We start from the raw sequence: 21,146 nt of genomic DNA, 5'->3' as shown, positions 1-21,146 counted from the left end.
TGACGTTTCCCTGGAGGATATGAAGAGCAGTTTTTCCACCATGATGAATAGCTGCCCAAACATTTAGTGCACCACCTCACGCCTTTTTCCTAGTGGGAAAGACAGTTTTCCCTCATCTGTACTCCAGGCAAACGACGAACACAAATCATATCATCAGCTTTAACAAGCAGAAAATAGGACTCAACCGAAAAGATGACATGTCGCCAGTGCCTTAACTATAAGTTGACATGCTGTCTTGCCCAAGTTACACGGTGGTTGCGGTGAATTCTGGTTAATATCGGTTTGCAGATAGCCCTTCTCGCAAAATGACCTTTCTTGGTCAGTCTCTTATTCACTGTCCTTCTAGATACCCTGGAATGAATGTGTTCATTGCATTCCTGTTGTAAGGTGTTACAAGTTTTATTTTGACTTTGACGTGTTAACCTGATCATAACACGGTCATCGCGGGGCAGTAGTTTTCGGTATTTACCAGTAGGCTTTCCTGGAACAACGTTTCCTGTAGTCCGATGATGTTTCAGGATTCTGGATACAGTACACTGGAGGTACCCTACTGTTCTGGCAATGTCCATTTGCTTCATACCATTTCAGAAGCCTTACGTATTATAAACTATTTTATTGTGATGATTTGTTTTATTTAAAATTTACTACATCAAATTAATATAGGGGGTGGGGATCGACAGGTTAGTCTTGATTACAAAATCACACATTCATTTTATGTCTATATTTACACGAAGCCCAGCACTTGCTTAAGGCCTCCCCTGATCAAGATGTATAACCTTCAGAAACTGTGGCATTTATAGACTTCAAAGGGTTTGGTTTGTTTAGGATTTCGCGCATAGGTACATGAGGGCTATCTGCTCTAACCGTCCCGTAGTGATCAGTGAAAGGTAGCTAGTCATCACCAACCGCCACCAACTCTTGGGCTACTCTTTTACCAACGAATAGTGGGATTGACCGTAACATTATAACGCTCCCACGGCTGAAAGAGCGAGCGTGTCTGGTGGGACTGGTTTCGAACCCGCAGATTGCGAATTGAGCGCCCTAACCACCTGGCCATACCAGACCCGCTTCAAAGGGGCAGTTCCTGAAATGTACATGGTAACAAGTCGTCATGTAGTCATGAAATTGTTAACATATGTTAACTTGCTTCCTCCAGGCGTAGATCCTGGTTCCTTCGCCTAGGTACCTATTTTCAAATGAACACAAACTAATTTGATATACAATTAATTAACTTTTAAAAAACTATTTGAAATATTTATGCCATCTTTATATCTGTAAAATTGATAAGACGTTTTTCGTACTAGTAAAATGTCTTTTGAATATCCTTAATTTTTTGTGTTTTCAGTATGCGAATGAACTTCATGAGAATGTTTATTTGATAAGGCTATCAATACTTAATTTGATAATATAGCGTAAAGAACAGTAACTTTTTTTTACAATCGTATAATATTCTTTGATTACAAAAAAACATTTCTCGAGCTGTAGATCACGTGTTATAAATAAAACAGAGTGCCTGCTATTGTGCATATATATGTTAGTTATCAAACCACTCTGTCACGCCGCTTGAGCGAGTCGAACACAAATGTGTTGCTTACTAGGTAGTAGGAGTCGAGTTGACACGTTATATATCGTGCTTTACTAATAAAAAGCTTCTCAGAACTCCTGTTGACGAAACTATAATTAATATAGGTCACCGGCTAACCTGCTACTCGGCAATGCGGAAAGATGTTTGATTAAGAAGCCCATTGCGTTGTTTGCCACTGGGCAAGAAAGGTAATGTATGAACCAATGAAAAATAAGAATGCAACTATTGCTAAGTGTCATCTAAATAACGACTCTGAAGAGTGGGTGAACGTGTCGCACGCTCCTTTTACCAAATCTACATCTACAAATAAACGCTCTAAACAAAACATGAGACACTAGTATTTATTGGTTCTGAAGGCGTTTTGCAAGTTTAAGGGGGAGGCACTGGAACATTTATCACGTCGAAACGTTCTTTAGGTTAAGAAAGAAAAATGCTGGAAAAACTAACGAGACTCGAGAGTTAAAATGTGTAAAGAAATTTGAGTAGTGGGTGATAAGATCATATAGCGTGTTATTACCTGCGTATTGTACCTTGTTCGGCAGTTATGCTTGAAAAATAATCTTGTTAAAAGGTTATTCATTAGAGATATCTAGCAGAAACCCCGCCCGTATGGCGGCTGTTTGTGCTAGTAGTTACTAGTCGTAGTTTTAAACTGTAATAATTTTAAATATTAAAAGTGGTACCGTTTATTGAAAAAATAATAGTTTTTTAAGAACTCCAATTTCTCAGTACTGCATTTAAAAGTTACATCAATAAAGATATAATCAAACCCTAGTGAACGTCGTGTTCTTGTTCCGAGGAGAGTACTTTTATTTAAAATTGTGTTCTATTATAAAGAAATGGTTGTTACATATACCAGTTATTTTTCTAATTGTCTGAAATTTTGAATACCTAAAGTGTAATTTTTTTATAGATATTTGTTTGTGGTGCCCTTTAATAGATGGCGCAGGAATTTTTGGTCACATACATAGATACTGACATATAGGCTACGTCTCTTTTTTGAGATTCAGAAGATTAATTTGAATCTAGCGTAAATTTGATTCGCAACTGCTTACTTTGAAACTACAGTAGAATATTTGTTTAAGGAAACAGGCGAAATCCGAAACGAACTGTAATTCAGTCTTTAATCGCCCGGCCGTTTCATTTTTTTTAAATGATTAATGCTTCATTATGTTTTTTATGACGTCATAAAGTCGTTTTTGTATTACAAAACACGTATTCAGGCGCCAGTTTGTAATACACTAAATTTCTATTATATTGTATGGTGAGCTAACTGTATGACTTAAAAACTGTTATATTTCTGTAAAACTTCATCTTGGATGTTCACTGTAAAATAGATTTGAGAGGAAGTAATAATTCACATGTGGATGTTATTCCGCCACCAGGCAGAGTAGTGTAGTTCTCAGTGGTGGAGTGTCCCGGTAGCACAGCGGTAAGTCTTCGGATTTATAACGCTAAAACCAGGGGTTCGATTCCCCTCGGTGGACACAGCAGATAGCCCGATGTGGCTTTGCTATAAGAAAACACAGACACTCAGTGGTGGAACAAGCTGTTTTTAAACTAGAGTTGAAGTGAATAGCGAACTTAACCCACACATCAAGTCTGAAAACTGTTAATAAAAAGATGTAAAAAATGCCTGATATTAACATTTTTGGAAGAGATGTATTGTAATACACCTCTGAAGGAACGTGCATGTATAGTTGTGATATATCTGTACGACCCCATTGGCTGAGCAGTAAGTCTGAAGGCTTATAAAGCTAAAATCCGGGTTTTTATACCCGTAGTGAGCACAGCACAAATAATCCATTGTGTAGCTTTGCGCTTAACAACAAACAACTAAACAAAAACGTATCTGTACGACAACTTTACAAATAAAACTCCATTATGGAGCTTGTTTGTCACATTATTTTAATATTACTTACAATTATAGGTATTTTTTACACAGCATCGGAGAAGAAGAAGAATGGAAGCAATGTTTTTCATAGTTGGAATAATACACCTTATTAGGGCAAAAGGTGAAGAAAACAAACTCAGTTAATAAAATAAGGGTGAAGGAGATGGTCAAATCTGTATTGACAATCACATTTCTTAGGACAGGTCTCGAATGATTAAAATAATAGTAGCCATAAATATCAGGATTGAAAGTTATAATCCTAGGGGGTCATATCCTCTTTTTCTGAACAAAAACAAAAGACAAGCATAGCGACTTTGTTGCTCAGTTCAGTTTATGAAGCTTTAAAATAAGCTATAATTTATTATATATCATTAAAGAAAACTTGAAAGTTATATCTTTTATGTCATTTTTAAAACAATAATGTTAATTAATAACATCAAAGGCATATTTGTTTTTATTAACTAACATGTTATTAAGGAATTACATGTTTCACGAGAATAGACACGTATATTAAGCTTATTTTCTGGTCGAAGAGTTGGATCCCCCCTTTCCAATAAATATATACATATTTATCCTTCTACAACAATAAAATAACATTACGAGCAACAAGGGACGGGATCACACCATTCTTTAAGACATACCCATTCCAGAGAAAAGTAAAAATTTTAAATCAACTCTTATATATCCCGACTTTTGTTAAGATGCCGTTTTTCACCAGTATTTAAGACAAGATCAATTGCAGTAAAATCCTGGTGATTGACATATCGTACTGGAATGAGTCAGTAATACATTATTTTCATTTATGTAGTTCTGTAATCTTTCGTGTAAACTCCAGCAACGTGGAAAGTACAAAGAAACAGCACACACTGGTGAATTTAAATGATACCTTGCCAGTAATAATTACCTATTTAATGTACTTTTTTTTCTAACAGTTTAACAGTAAGGAGTATTATGTGCACATGGGCTAAACATCCAGCTCAGAAACTCTTGGAGTTCAAGTATAGCCTTTCCTAATGTCGAATTTATGACCAGAGGGTTTGTTAAACACAAAGCTACACAATGGGCTGTCTGTGCTGTGCCTCCCACGGGTATCTAAATACGGTTTTTAGTGTTATAAGCCTTAAGACGTTCCGCTGAGCCATTGGGAGGTATGTCCAGAGGAAAGGCATCCAACTAGCATTCTCTTTATTACAAAGGTTTCGTCCTGGTTTTTGAAACGAACAATGGGATTGACTGTCCCTTTTATAACGCACCCTTAGCTGAGAGTGCGCAGCACTACAGCTAACTCTTAGGCCACGTTCGACCCACAGATCGTGATAATATTTTGTATTTGGAATCCGTTAAAACCCTCCTGGTATATTCGTTCCAGCGTTGCGGAAATATTCTGTTGATTAATTAGATTAGTAAACTTCCGTAAAAACCCAGAGATTTGCTGTGTCTTGGTATGTTAGTGCGTTTCGAAACAAGTAAATTAATATATATATATTCACAAATATCGAGACAAATAAGTAAACATATATTCACAAATAAAGTTCGAAAACACATCGTAAATAGTTAGCTGTAGAAAGATGCGAAGGTAATGAAGTAAAGAAATGAGACTTTTAGAGAAAAATCACATTTCAAAACTATGGTAATAATGTATTTACTTGGCGGAGTTTTGATCAAACGCTCTTTTTCAAGCCCCTATTATATGAACAGTTAAACCTATCACAACGCACTTTAAGAATTAATAGGAGTGTGCGTTATCTGCCAACAGTGATTAAAAAGTTTGTTTGTTTGTAATTAAGCACAAAGCTACACAATGGGCTATCTACGCTCTGCCCACCACGGGTATCGAAACCCGGATTCTAGCGTTGTAAGTCCTCAGACATGCCGCTGTGCCACTGGGGGGCAATTGAAAAGTAAAGCAACTGGTTGGATTTCGGTTACATATAGAAAACTAAAACAGCTAAAATTTCCCTGTAAAATAATTTGGTTTTTAAAATTAATTCATTGATAGCTTATAAATTGAATTTTTTTTCAATGAAAAGTAATTTAATTTTCCTACTCTTTGTGAGTTATGACGTTTAAGGCCTCATGTAAGGTTTCATTTATTTACCATGAATTACGTGTATATGTAAGTTTTCATTTCGTCATTATAAATGACGTGATAATCAGTACATGTAAACCTTCATTTCGTCACCATGAATTACATGGTAAACAGTATATACACGTGTATTTTGTCTGAACCAATTGCGTGGTAAACAGTGTATGTAAGGTTTCATTTCGTCACCATGAACTACGTGGTAAACAAACAATACACGTAAGTCTTCATTTCTTCATTATAAATTACGTGGTAAACAGTACATGTAAGGCATAATTTTGTCACCATGAATTACGTGGTAAACAGTACATCTAAGCGTATATTTTGTCTTCACCAATTACGTGGTAAACAGTATATGTAAGCGTGTATTTCGTCACTATGAATCATAGAAATAACTTTCTTTTCTTGAAGAATTTGTGGTACTTGAAAGATCACAGAATTTTCGTGGAATTACAAAGTACAAATAACGACTCTGGATAATTATACCCCTTACCCACCAATGCGTGGTAAGGCCTCGTCATAAACACAAAACTTAACAACAGTTTCACACCTTGTAGGTAGGTAGGTATACGTACGTATATATACACGCCATCTAGTTATAAATGCAGAAACAGGACTTCTAAAGAAAGAAGAATACACTTGCATAGCAACCAATGACACTGGTACTAAGGAATGGGGCTTGAGTGTGATACAACCGATGTTTGATATATTGCAGAGCTTATCGTGAGCTTTTTTGCATCGCACGCTGCATATGAATAGGTAGAACTTATTAGTGAAAGCAAAGAAGAATATGTAATAATAATCATAACCTCAACCACACTACATCTGCCATATCCAGCGCGGACAAGGTCTTTCATCCAATACCATGGCTTATTAGGCCGGATAGAATACAAGAGACATATTAATAGTATAGTGAAGGCGCAAGAAAAGAGTTCCCTGGGAATCTCGGTCCTTTTACAAGATAACTTTTACTTGAAGTATACCTTACCGTACCGCTAATATATACTATTTTGTTAATTTATAACGGGATATTTTTAGAGTTTTATTTTTTTAAAAAGCATTAAAAAATGTCACTATTTAAAGCGTCAGACATTTCGCAAAAAAATAAATTTTGCGAATTCTTCCTCGCGAAAAACCATCCTGAGCTAATCGCGAAGTGTTTTCTGTTGTATGGGAAAGAATACATAAAGTAATTTGACCAGCTTGCCGGGTTTCTTTTGTACTTTTATCAACCGGTAGAACTTGTTTGGAGGAAGTGTTGTCCAATAAGAATCGCGCTCGTGTCCAAGCTGTTAAACAGCGGGCGGACTAAAGGTTCTGTTTACAAGGGAGTTTGAATTGATAACCTTGTGTTGAAGGAGCAGAACAAATGAAAACCTTGAAAAATCAAAAATGAGCCTGACAAGGTAGAAAACGATCTTAGTTTGCAGCAGGCGTGTAAACAGGCCGAGAACATGTAATCATATTTAGCTATAGTAGATTTTCAGTGGATTATGTGCTAAATGACAATACCGATCTGTCAATTTCCAATCCAGAAGTCTCATGAACAGTTTTTGAGTCACCATTCTACAGATTGTGATTAATAGATTAAAAAATTATGTGAGTTACTGGTTGCTTTACTCTGCATGTTGTAGTAATTTGTTGCTTTCTCTTTTTAATATGATAGAAGTAAAAGTATTGTCGTTTGAATTATTGTTGTTTTCACTTTTCTTCGTATTTGTGTGAATATATTATGTATAATTAATCCATTCCTTGAAACAAATTTCTCGAGTTGTAACTTTGTTTTGAACTATGTATTAGCATGTAAACTATAATTAGAAATACGCAAATTAAGTTGATGATAGCTAACATCTCTACTGACGTTTCTGGGAAGGAAACGAAAGTACATTAACCCACCGTTTAGCTACAAGTGCCAGGCATCACATCCAAGACTGTAATTCTCCGTTCATCACAAACATTCGATTAATGTTTGTTTTTTACAAAAACACGTACGAATCAGCAAAACAGTGAACTAATGAAGAGTGGTTATACAAACATGAAGAATGGTTATATAAACATAATGGGTGGTTATATAAACATAAAGAGTGGTTATATAAACACGAAGAGTGGTTATATAAACATGAAGAGTGGTTATATAAACATAATGGGTGGTTATATAAACATGATGAGTGGTTATATAAACATAATGGGTGGTTATATAAACATAATGGGTGGTTATATAAACATGAAGAGTGGTTATATAAACATGATGAGTGGTTATATAAACGTAATGGGTGGTTATATAAACATGATGAGTGGTTATATAAACATAATGAGTGGTTATATAAACATGAAAAGTGGTTATATAAACATGATGAGTGGTTATATAAACGTAATGAATGGTTATATAAACATAATGGGTGGTTATATAAACATAATGGGTGGTTATATAAACATAAAGAGTGGTTATATAAACATGAAGAGTGGTTATATAAACATAAAGAGTGGTTATCTAAACATAAAGGGTGGTTATACAAACATGAAGAGTGGTTATATAAACATAATGGGTGGTTATATAAACATAAATAGTGGTTATATAAACATAAAGAGTGGTTATACAAACATGAAGAGTAGTTATATAAACATGAAGAGTAGTTATATAAACATGAAGAGTGGTTATATAAACATAATTGTGGTTATATAAACATGATGCCAGAGTTCTAAGAAGTAATAGAAAAATAATGATCTCAAGAACACTGCAAACGCCTTTAATCAAACAGCCTATCACAACGTCATAATGTGGATAACGGGGCTATTCAGCACACTATTCAGCTATTCAGAACACCCTTACTCTATAGGCGGGATTGCCCCCACTTTTTCTGTGGAATATAGTATACACACAACATTCACAATAATTAAGTCAGACTTTTTTGTCCCCACTTCCACATACTTTGGTCCAAAATTCCGCCCACGCCCCATTCAAAACAAAATATGCATATTTTTTCCATAAAATATGTGTTGTAGCGGTCCTATAGTATAATAAACATGTTTTGTTACGAGATCGATCTTCTAAATGAGAAAATATTATGTTTACAATTCGATGAATTGAAGTTGATTTATTTCATAAACTTCACAAGTATGTAGCTAATAGCTAAAACAATATTGTGCATAAAGTCGGATAGTAAGTGTCTTATCCAATCTTATATAGTGAATCGTTAACGTTTGTGCTCTTTACTGTTGGTCAGCGTGGTTTGATTTATAAGTGTATGCATATGGGTGACTGAGTTACATAGCGTTTCCATAAGAGATATTCTGTAATAGATCCGTTAAACTTACGATACGCACGTGTCACATTGTTGGAACATCGCACTTTTTTTATAGTAAATGATAATTTATAATACCATCAGTAGTGACATTTGACGGAGATAAATTACTCTGTATGTAAATTTTGAGTCGAGCACTGCACGATGGTTAGCGTTCCGGACTTGGGATCCGAGACTCCGTGGTTCGTATGCAGTACCCCCCCCCCCCCCCAAAGAAAAAGAGATGATATAGCCGTGTTGACTTCCCTTTTCAAAACTATGGGCGGCTGACGTACATAGATAGCCCTTGAGTTGCTTTGCGCAAAATTCAACAAAAAATATTTTTTCTTGCCTTGATTTTGTTTTATTGATACATAACTTAAAGTATCTCAGTCAAATGGAACAAAGCAACTACATTATATGGCATGGTACAGTTTTATATATAATACATTATATGTCATGGTACAGTTTTATATATAATACATTATATGGCATAGTACAGTTTTATATATACTACATTATATAGCATAGTACAGTTTTATATATATACTACATTATATGGCATGGTACAGTTTTATATATAATACATTATATGGCATGGTAGTTTTATACATACTACATTATATAGCATGGTACAGTTTTATATATATACTACATTATATAGCATGGTACAGTTTTATATATATACTACATTATATGGCATGGTACAATTTTATATATACTACATTATATGACATGGTACAGTTTTATATATATATATATTTTTATTTTTTTCCACTGGTTCAACTAAGATATTAATGACGCTTTCAACTGCAGTGTTACAGTAGTTTATGTTCAAACACTTGCTGATTTGAATAACTCTGTCTTAAAGATTTTAATTCTTGTGCTTCATTTCTATAATTTAAGATAGTAGAATAGATTTATTTTAAGTAATGCACCGGTGTCGAGTAATCAGAATATTAGAAGTTTCTATAGTTAAGTGATTAATGTCAATAATTTATCGTCAAATGACTATCTTTACAAATATCTAAGCACTTCGCCTCTTGGTCATACACGTTTTCGTTCAGTTACTTTATTTCCATGAGACGACTAGGTATTGCATAAACATATTTGTTTGTTTTGAATTTCGCGCAAAGCTACACGAGGGCTATCTGCGCTAGCCGTCCCTAATTTACCAGTGTAACACTAGAGGGAAGGCAGCTAGTCATCACCACCCAACGCCAACTCTTGGGCTACTCTTTTACCAACGAATAGTGGGATTGACCGTCACATTCAAACGCCCCCACGGCTGAAAGAGCAAGCATGTTTAGTGGGACGGAGATTCGAACCCGCGACCCTCAGATTGCGAGTCGAGCGCCCTAACCACCTGGCCATGCCAGGCTCATAAACATATAAAGACCAAAACAAATTCTGCACTATATTTACAAAAATCCAATCACTACATCTACTCGTACACCTTATTTTTTGAGTAGATGAATGTATGAATAAATAGAAACAAAAACCTAGAAAATATGGTACCATAGCAGTTTTTAACCCTTATAGCTATATGCGGGCATATTGTAAAATAATGATAATAAAACCATAAAAAACGTTGGTACTATAAAGGTATAAATACAAAAGGAAAGGGAGATTCTATATAGTATATTGCTATATCTGTTTTATCTCTGGGGAAAAGTATATTACATGATGTTTGTTCACTATCTCTTTTCGCTAGACTTTATTGCACCTTTCACCACTGCTAATGTTGAATTGCAGAAGGCATTTGTGCAATTCATTGAGATCAATGTTGCCCTCCTTTTCTTTATATGCTTCTCCAAGTCCATCGGTAGTGCGTGGACGATGATTTCCAAAGGTTCGTTTAATCAACTCCAAAGCACAGAAGCCCGTAGGAGATGTGAATGGTATTGCGGATGGACTGGTATATTGACGTGTGGCTGGCTGGATGGTTTGTCTCGGTATCCAATCATTCCACAAATGTAATTTCTTCGCCGTATAGTAGTGTCAGCAAGTTAGCCTGATAATACGCAGAGTTCAGTTTGGCACTGTTCTCGACCCTTCGGACGTTTAAGTTTCCATTATAGCTGTAACTTGCAACCATTGTCAATCCCTTGTAATAAACTAATATAACTTGATTTATCCCCTTATTGTAATGTTGTGTCACCAGAATGACAATAATAAATCGCCCGGACTTTTGCAGAGACTTAAGTAGACATATGCTCGTCCAATATAACGACGTTCTTCCACTTGTCACATGCCACTTACCGATTGTACTGCTTTCGGCAGTTGGTCGTCTATTCGGGCACGAGCTCTAGGAGAAGCTCGTGAACACGGATCATGTGTCGCTTTTTTAGGCTTAAGTACTTGTGAATTACTATGCTTACAGTCCCCCCCCCCCACCACACACACTTCTGCTAAAATGACACTTTGTTTTTGCTTTACCAATTCGGTTCAACATTACAGACATTCATTCTTCGAAACACTAAAATGTTCTACTTTTCATAATTTTACAGTCGCGGAATAGAAGTTTCGCGCGTCTGAAAGTTGTAACCCTTCAAGAAGGGGTCAATTTCATGCGCTAAATCTGCGCTTACGAGTCACCACATACCCTTCCACCAAAATGCTGGAGAAAGAGCATGCACTTCCACCAAAAGCCTGAAGAAAGAGCATACACTTCCACCAAAAGGCTGGAGAAAGAGCATACATACTCTTCCACCAAAAGGCTGGAGAAAGAGCATACATACCTTCCACAAAAAGGCTGGAGAAAGAGCATACACTTCCACCAAAAGGCTAGAGAAAGAGCATACATAACCTTCCACCAAAAGCTAAAAGAAGGGTATACTTTTCATCCAAGGCTAGAGAAAGTGCATATATATGGTATAATATACCCTTCTATAAAAGACTAGAGAGAGAGAGAGAGCATACTATTTTACCAAAGGCTATAAGGAACGTATACACTTAAAGCAAAGGTTAAATTGAGAGTATATCCGTTAACAGTTTTCTGATATATGTGTGTGTGTGTTTGTTTGCTTGTTTTAGCGCAGTCATATTAGGATATCTGTTGTGCGTATCGTGGGCAATCCAACCCCGAATTTGAGCGTTGTAAGTTTGTAAACTTACCGCTGTCCCACCAAAGGCCATGTGTGTGATATATACAACCAAAATTCTGTAAGATAAGTTATTTCATTGCCGATTTTTTAGATCTGAATAATTTTTACTGTATAGAATGTCTTGTTGCAAACATGCGTCTATGTTTCAGAAAAAATTAGCTACTAATTTTAATTTAACAATTAATAAGATGTGTAGTAAAGCCTTTAGAATATGAACTTCAGAAGCGAAAGAAGCACCCAAAAATTTAAAACGACATGAAAACAAAATTACGAAGTTTCTCCATTTTAGAAAGTTTGAAACTGTGAATGTAAAGGCACAATGCATATTTGAACATAGATCAATCACGTCATTGGCACACGTTTTATGAACTTGTTAGTCGCTGTCCAATAAGAAACGGGCTGTGACAGCACGTGCATATTGGCACGATATTTCCAGCTAAAAACTGTTCTTATTTAGGATGTTTTCCTGTTTGTTTGGCAACATTGTGGTAATAAAAGCATGCCATTTGTAGAACAAGCACCGTCCCTATTTTACATTTATCTTCATCATTTATTTCTCCTCCTGAAGTAAATTAATTATACATCATCTCGATTATTGTCATTTTACAAGAAGATTCATATCAGATTTTTTGGCGAATTTAAGATATTCCAACCCTATCGAATTAGTCTAATCCTCGTCGTGAGTGTAAGTACAAATGATAGGAACATCAAGCTTTGCTGATCCTCCATGGAAAAATTAAATTAGGCCTTTTAACATCTGTGTTAATGACATTTTTCGTGTAATTTTTAGCTGTGTTAATTAAGAATTTACAGTATGACGAACTGACCCGAAACGTAAGTTGTATTGCCTGGTTTTCTTAGCTTACTACAGTAATTACGGACAATATTATAATAGTAAATTGACAAACAATGATTTACAAGCATAATGAAAATTATTTCATGTAGTATCTTCTCAACATAAAATAATTTTCAGTGTGACTATAACTCGTTGTTTGTCAGTTTCCTGTTGTGTTAGTATAAGGTACTTCCGTACGCAAGTATACAACCAATATTTAAATCTAATATATATCATATATTTAAAGCTTTTTATTCATCATTATTCATGGTCAGTTCAAAGACTATGGGGTTTATAATTTTGAGATACGTACATACCACACAACAGCGAGTGACTAAAACCACTCCTATGCATGTTTACAGAGAGATAAACGGAAGTCTGATTTTGCTTAGCCTACTTAATGCCTGATTTCAATACATCGGTGACATTTGGTTCTTTAAAATAGTTTTAACTGTGTGTCTTATGTTATATATACAGATAGATAGATAGGCTCAATCGTTGTTGTGGAATCTCTCTCTCTTGTTATACTTTTTTGCTAGACCATAAAAGACTTATAAATATTTTGTTTCTTAGCTTAAAACTTGGCTTATAAATTAAGCTAGAGTAACAAAAAATCAGAGCACAACTATGCTTCAAAATCAAAATAGGTCGAAATTTTTAGCAGTTCTTTTTTTTTTACCTTTGCTAATGTATGCTCAACAGTTGTTATGCTAGAATAGAATAGAAATTGATCAAGCAATTTGAAATAATTACATCGTTTCTTGATCAAATATTTGTTTTTATTATCTCATGATTATCTAAACTCTCTATAGTCTTCGTGACGTTTAGAATCGTTCACAAGTAATCCTGAGTGATTTTTTAATAAAAATACATTCTTTTTGAAGACGTTAAGACATAAATCAAGAACGGGCACATTCAGACTTCGTGGTTTCACTTGGGGGACTTAGCCAGTCACTGTTACCACAGTACATAAATCAACTCAAACGCATTCAGATTTCTTTGTTTCGCGTAGAAGGATGTAGCTGGAATAAATAAACACTTGAATAAAATTCCGATCTTGGTTTTCATTTAGAAGAATCATAGAAAGCGGTTCAATATCTTTACGAAAAACACACACACTTAAATGCATCGAACCTTGATTGGGTGAACTGATAAGTAACAATCATACAAAACAGTTCAGTATCTTCAATGGCCATGCATCTACGTGTAATACCTCATAAATTAAGCGTATGGTTTATAAAGCTTTGTAATCTGTATGCAGAGGTTGACTAAGTTATTTTTCCGACAGTAGTGTGTTGTCTGTCAGTCAGTCAGTAAACACTAAAATGATGTCACTTAAGGGACGCTTAACGTTGCAATTTGTATTGTCGTGACGTCAGTAAAACGTGTGCATGCCATGAATCACGAGAATAATTACGCACTCTTGTAGGCTAAAATACAGCATGACATATGAACTTCAAAAGCAAGAAATAAAAATATCTGTTACTTTTAATTTTAGTTTTATTTGCTCTTGAAATAAAACACTTTCGGTGACCCTGCAGAGAACATATAGTATTAATTTAGATCCCCACCACGTCGTTACAGTCCATATCGCCACGTCTGATCGTCCTTTATCTGACGACCATGGACTTTGACAATAGCCCTACATTGTAGTTTCCATTGCAAAAGACTCCGTCGTAATGCTGTCACGCCCAAAGCAGACCATTCCTTCTTGTTTGCTCTTCATAAACCGTCTAGTATATAACGACGACAATTTTCCAGCTAGAATTTCAATAGTCTGAGCGCGCATAAATACATAGGCGCTGCGTCCTGCCACTTGACCGGAATATCACGTTTCATTCTCTAGCTGCTTGAGGTATGCGGCAGTTGATCGGATATGTTGTGGAAGAAACTTTGTATGCGTGACTTGTATCACTTCTCCAGACGAAATTCTTTCTTGATTATATTGCGTATTGTTGCCTGGGCTACGTGGACGGCGTCTGCCACTGACCTTTGTGTTCGTGGACAGAGGCGTCGCTAGGTGCTTAAACAATCGGGGCTCGGGCCCATAGCCTCCCCTTACTCAGACCACGGTTTTCTATTCTGATTTTCAAGACACCAACTGGAGATTTGGGCACTGTTAAATAGAATCGGGGTGCGGGTCCCGTGTGCCGGTTCCTAGCGACGTCTCTGCTCGTGTATTCTCAGCTTTTACAAGACGATGCACTTACCACGGTTGGGATACGACTTTTTGCAGGTCCACTTTTTAATGGTCCTGGTTCCCATTTGATTTGTGTTTCTTTGTTTTCCAATGCCATTAAGTACAAGGGATATCCCCGTCATGGAAGTTCTAAATTCCCAATCCGAACACATCTTTATAATCTGAGCGTATGCACATTTTGCGTTGGAAAGGGCTGTTACATACCTTTTTAAAAAGCGATCAATGTTTGGTGGCATCACACTACACACGCCCTGACAAACAATGCCAACATGTATTTCTGATGCATACTATTCCACCATAACTTTATATCTGCTGTGGTTGTCACGTGACTTGCTGATTTGCATATTCAAAATCGTTTTAGTATAACGTACTCGACCTTTTGTACTTTTCAACAGTGCTTGCTTCTCTTTTATATTGGCAGTACGTCAATAAACCTCGATCAATTCGGAGATTTCACTGTGAAACTGAAGTGTGTCAAGCACCTACCGTGGAACTTGTTTGCGGTCGAAACACAGTATTTCTGTATACAGACAACACAATCTTGTCTGGGTGTGTGCGGAAATTTCAAGTGGTTTTTGTAATATATATATATGTGTGTTAATAACATTCTCACCAACCAAGGACTATTGTGGTGAACAAGGATCGCGCCAAAACCGTACAAGGACTTAGTAGTCTTAGGCTTCACCCACTCACACACTTAAGTAAAGCATGTGGTTACACACTGGAAAGATGGTTTTGATGTACTTAGTGTCACACACATATTCTTGAATAATAGAGTCCGTACCTATATATTTATCTTAGAAAGTTTCTTTGTTACTATATTTCTTACTTAATGTAAGAGTAGTAACCCTGTTCTACAGCCTAATTGTTAATAGTAATGTAATTGTGTTTATTTGTTTTTTCTGACAGTATTTTGCTAAAGAGAAGTGCTCGAGCAAATGCTAGCGACCTCTGTATTAGTAAGTTTTGCTGAACAACTTTTCCTATATTATTCTAGCATGAACTATATCTGTAACAGAAAGTTGTGAATCGGTAAATCGGAATTCTTTGAAACCGACTAAATAGGAATAAAACTGACAATCCTTTCAGAATTCTGAGGCAAATTTATCGGATCGAATTTCAGCTATCATGAAAACTTGGAAAGAAACCCAAAAGGCTAGAGCAGTTTCTAAGACGAAATTTTTTAGTTCACATGAATTAAAAAAACAATATCTTTCAATATATATATACGTTATTTTTATTTCAACTTGAACTATCTAAAATAGCACAATTTACATTCAAGTGCTAATTTATTATATACTTACATTGGGGTGTTATTTTTTTATATTTATATTCAAGTAATTATTTTCTATTGCAAAAAGTAAGGATTTTTATATTACGTTATTTACTACGATCAACCAGGTTACTGTATTACCAAAAGATGGATTTTTTAAGAAACCTGTAAAAATATAATTTTGGAAAAAATGAGGCGCCCTCTGTCTCTTCGAAGGCTGGGAATTTTAAAACATTGCCCCTCTTAATTTTCTGTTGCGCTATATGAATGGCTATAAAAATATTTGTTTATTCATACCTTCAGAGCTAACAAAGTGGAAATTGTTTACTTTGAGGTTAGTAAATATGTAATATAGAACCCACGTTATTTTCTTAACGATAAAAATATTTTAAGTTGCGTAGTGTACACAGACACTTTGAACTTTAAATAGCGACCATCGACCAAACCTCACAGTCCATTATGCCGCATAGCCTTGGTTTCAAATAACCTTCAGATAGCTATACTGTTACGATAGTCTATTGTCCCAAGTAGTTGGAATATGGCACGTCTCCTGCCCAGTTTAATTAGTTGTTTGTGTCCAGGTGAGCTTTGCTTGCGATATGACGTCATCATTGTCAATACAGGTGGTGCTTGCAGTCTGCAGAGAAACTAGTTTAATGATATCGTGGAATAACTAAAAACAAGTAGTAAAAACAAACTTGTCCTGATTTTCTTATACGTCTAAAAATCCCATGTTTGAAGAAGCTAGACGTCAATTTTTGTATAGACAACGCCATAATCATTGACTTACGGTGAATAACGAGGCTAATTTTCTGATCAATTTCTTACAGTGCATTCCGAGTGCAGTGACAGTTAACCGCCGGCTTATTCCTTCGCTCAAGAAATTCAATGTGGAGGATTGGGAGTACATGTATGTTCACAGATCACAGTGAACCGAGTTTTACACTGTTGGAATTAAAAGATGCTTTATACAAAAATAATCTAGCTGTTCGTTGTCAAAGGAGCCCGGTACAGCAACAAGAAGATAACCAGAGCTCCAAGATATAGCCAGTAAACTTCTGTATCCCAATCTTATACAAAATCTGGTTTACATTACCTTTACAACAGCGGAATCTGTTTACAGAACGTTTTCAGTTTTATCGTTTTATTTTGTAAAAAACAAAACAAAATTGAGTACATAGTTTAACCTATGCACGTGTATGTATTTATGTATATATGTAGACATTATTATAGACCATCCGTGCAATAAATGAACACAACGATAACTATTTTAATCAGCCGTCCTTTGAATTCGTCCATGATGCCGTGTGGGTTGTGATTTTATGAACCGGATAATGTTCCGTGAAGAAAGAATTCATGCTTCACGTTTGGTTATCGTGCTGATCCTCTGGTTGGTGACCGAAACTTTTCAGTTTCCCGAAAAAGGAAAAAGTTAGTATTGTATTAATGTTACATTAGTTAATATAATAACACTCTACGCATCATACCGTATTATTAGAACGATAATACATGTTTATTAAGTTATTTTTATGCTCGTGACTTTTTTATGTTGGTGATAACGCTTTGACTACCATTTGTATTTTACACAAATGAATAACATATGACTAGATGTTCAATTAAGAATTCCAGCACTCCCATGGATCTGAAGTGTGGCCCTTCATCAATGCAGATGTGCAACAAGTCCAAAGAAAGGTGTGGGGTGGCTGCATTTAGCAGTAATTATGTAAAGCAACCATACATAAAACAAAATTACAACAAAACAATGCACGTCTCTCTTAAACACATTCTAATGTCTATGTCTCGAAGTTTTGCACTTTTGAGGCGATTCTGAGACCTTAAGCCAAGCGTGTTTTTAAACAAAGTTATCCAATTATGCATCATACAAGATATGATTGCAAGTATACAGTGGAAAGAATGTGTTGCTGTTTTAAGCACATTATGGGTTTTCACCGAACTTCGTGCCTAGTTTCAACATCGCCAGCTTCAACATTTATTTACCGCGAGGATTAAACGACGTGTTTATTTATCACGATTTTGTTTTGTTGTTAATTTAAATGTAAATGTTTCGCTCTAAAGATTGGAGGTAAGTTTTCACTCTTTAGTATCTCCGAGAAATATTTTAATTTTGCTTATGAAAGTAAGTAAATGTTGCCCGTGAAGGTAAGTAAAGTGGACTAAGCCTATTTATAATTTCTTTATCAATACGTTCCGCCTATACGTAAAGTACAATTTGTATAGAAAAAATAATAATGGTAATGTGTATGTCACTTGTTAATCCTGTGTAAGAAGTTCGACTGTGTGAAAAAAAGGAGCACTTACTGCCGTTAACACTAAAATTCAACTCCTTCCCTTGCGGATACATCACCCAACTTCCAATATTAATACAGTCAGTCACCTTGTTTTTACTCGGATTAACTTAGTACTGTTTTTAATTATCTATATTTATTGTTTAATATTTGTTTTATTTAATTTTCATGATTAATACTTATGATCACTAATTATTATTATTATTGATTTAATTACTTACTTTATACTAGCCACAATAACTAGAAACTTGCTAACCAGCCCAATATTACAAGTGTTCGATAACGGAAATCATAAACCTGTGTTTGTTGTATAAAATAAATGTAATTCGTAAGAAAACAAATACACACACAAAGACTAATATGAAACAAAGAATACGTAAAATAAAATCAAAGTAACAATGTAAAAAATACTATAAACAGAATGTTATGTAACCCTACTTCAGAAGATTGTCTTAAAGTAATCAAATTATTTGTAAGCAATGTGGGGCCTAGAGTAGCTTAGAGGTTTGAGAGTTCGCGTTACGTTGTCACCCAAAATGCGCTCAGCACCTTGAAGCCGTGAGTGCGCTATAAGAGTGACGGTCAGTCCCACTATTCGACTAGAGTAACCTAAAAGTTGTCGGTGAGTGCGTTGACCAACCGCTTTCCATTAAGTCTATCAATTCGAAACTATAGAAGGATATCGAAACCATTAGCTTAGATTTTCTCCCCGGTAGCACAATGGTATGTCTGCGGACTTATAACGCTAGAAACTGGGTTTCGATACCCGTGGTAGGCAGAGCACAGATAGCCCATTGTGTAGCTTTGTGTTTACCTACAAACAAACAAACACGCTTAGCTTTATAGCTTTGCGAGAACATCCTGTGGCAACTAATATCTGTAAGTAATGTAACATGAAAGCCGTAGTTAATAGCACTAAAGTCTCATCTGATGGAAATAAAGCCACAAGAAGAATATTTAAAACAACAATACAATATTTTCCATCATTTGTAAACGTAGTCACCAAACTAGTGAGATGAAAGTAAGCATTCAGTCATACTGAAACGTTATAGATCTGTTAACAATATACATATATATATATATATAGCACTGCGTTTCTGGTAGGAAAGTCACCGAATACACTGAAAAGATACAGAATGATCAGTTAGCAAAGCGTGGACGAAAACAAACAAAACACTTACAGGTAAAGAGGCTTTCCACGTCTGTTGGTAGTCTAAGCATACATACGTTAAAGATCTTACGTAACTAGTTCAGAAAACAACAATTAATAACTAGATGTACTTGCGCAGGGTCCCCAAAAGTGTTCTGTTTCAATAGTAAATAAAATCAAAATTAAGAGTAACAAATATTTTTATTTCTTGCTTTTAAAGTTCGTATGTCATACTGTATTGTAGCGTACAGAGTGTATAATTCTTCTCGTGATTCATGGCATGCTCGCATTTTACTGACATCATGACAGTACAATTTACAACGTTAAGCGTCCCTTATATGACGTCATTTTAGTGTCCACTAACTGACTGACAGACAACACACTACTCTAAAATGGTGTGAGTGGTTAAAACAGGTGACCCCCTCCAGACGGCCCTTGGCCCCTTTTCGGGGAAATTATCCTCAGAAGGGCAACAGCATATCGAATTATAACCAGAGGTCTCGTGATCGCATCTCGCATCTACAGAAACCGAAAGTAAAATAAATGGAGATACATTTTTCTTATAAAAATATGAATAAAGTATTTGTATTTATGGTAAAGCTACTAAACCTGTCTGCCGCCGTCTCTAATTTTGAACTACTAACCAGAGGGAAGGCAGCCAGTTAGCAGCACGCTAAGGGATTTTCACTGTCACGCTTATAATTTAATCACAACTTAAGATGCGGGGAATATTTTGTGGCAGCGCATGAATTCGAATCTGCGTCGACAGCACCGAAATTCAGAGTTCTACAACAGGGCTAACCCACGACCTTCGCATAAAGAAACGAACAAATTAACTACTTTTAAATTTTAAACACATGATGTCATTTAAAATTATATCATGTAATTTAATTTGAAAAGATTTGTACATATTTAAAAAATCAAAATGAATCAAGAAAACGTATTAACTGAACACTTTAAAGTTAAAAAAATATGTTAACTTTTTTTTTTAATTAAATAGCAATGTATAAGTGCTTCATTTAGTGGAAAAAAAGATGAAAACTCATATGTTACTATAAGTAATTCATATTTTGTTTACGAAGATTAAGGAAAACCATTAAGAAATGTGTTTATTAATGGATTGAGTTATCTGTTTGTTCTAAAGTTTGCTTAGGGACAAGTTCTCGAATGTTCAGACCTAACGACGCCCAGAACCACAACAAAAACCTTTTGGAACGCTACACGAACTGCACCTATGTTGAAGGGAACTTGGAGCTGACTTGGTTAACTGTAAGTGTACCATTATAATTTAATTTTACCGAAGAACTAAAGAGCTAGTTAAAAAACCAAGCAGTAAAGACTTAGCTCTTGGTTCATAACTGTAACCATTTTTGTTACAATTCAATCTCTTCAGAAGCGTCAATAATGTCCATGTATATATATATATATATAC

At 35.4% G+C, this 21,146-nt stretch overlaps 1 protein-coding gene across 3 annotated transcripts in view; it reads left to right on the top strand.

Moving 5' to 3' along the window:
• The window catches only part of LOC106459039 (epidermal growth factor receptor-like), a 221,095-nt gene that overhangs the window by 141,333 nt on the left and 58,616 nt on the right, over positions 1-21,146 (top strand). For 2 of the 3 annotated variants that reach the window (XM_022385417.1, XM_022385418.1), the window contains 2 exons: positions 17,089-17,689; positions 20,859-20,983. In XM_022385417.1, coding sequence (XP_022241125.1) covers positions 17,581-17,689; positions 20,859-20,983 — 234 coding nt within the window. In that variant the 5' untranslated portion in view covers positions 17,089-17,580. The remainder of the gene's footprint in view (positions 1-17,088; positions 17,690-20,858; positions 20,984-21,146) is intronic. The other variant, XM_022385419.1, reaches the window with a different exon arrangement.

Source organism: Limulus polyphemus, unplaced genomic scaffold (assembly GCF_000517525.1).
Source record: "Limulus polyphemus unplaced genomic scaffold, Limulus_polyphemus-2.1.2 Scaffold551, whole genome shotgun sequence".
Lineage (NCBI taxonomy): Eukaryota > Metazoa > Arthropoda > Merostomata > Xiphosura > Limulidae > Limulus > Limulus polyphemus.
Note: the sequence above shows the minus strand (reverse complement) of the source record. Positions and strands in the feature narration are given on the sequence as shown.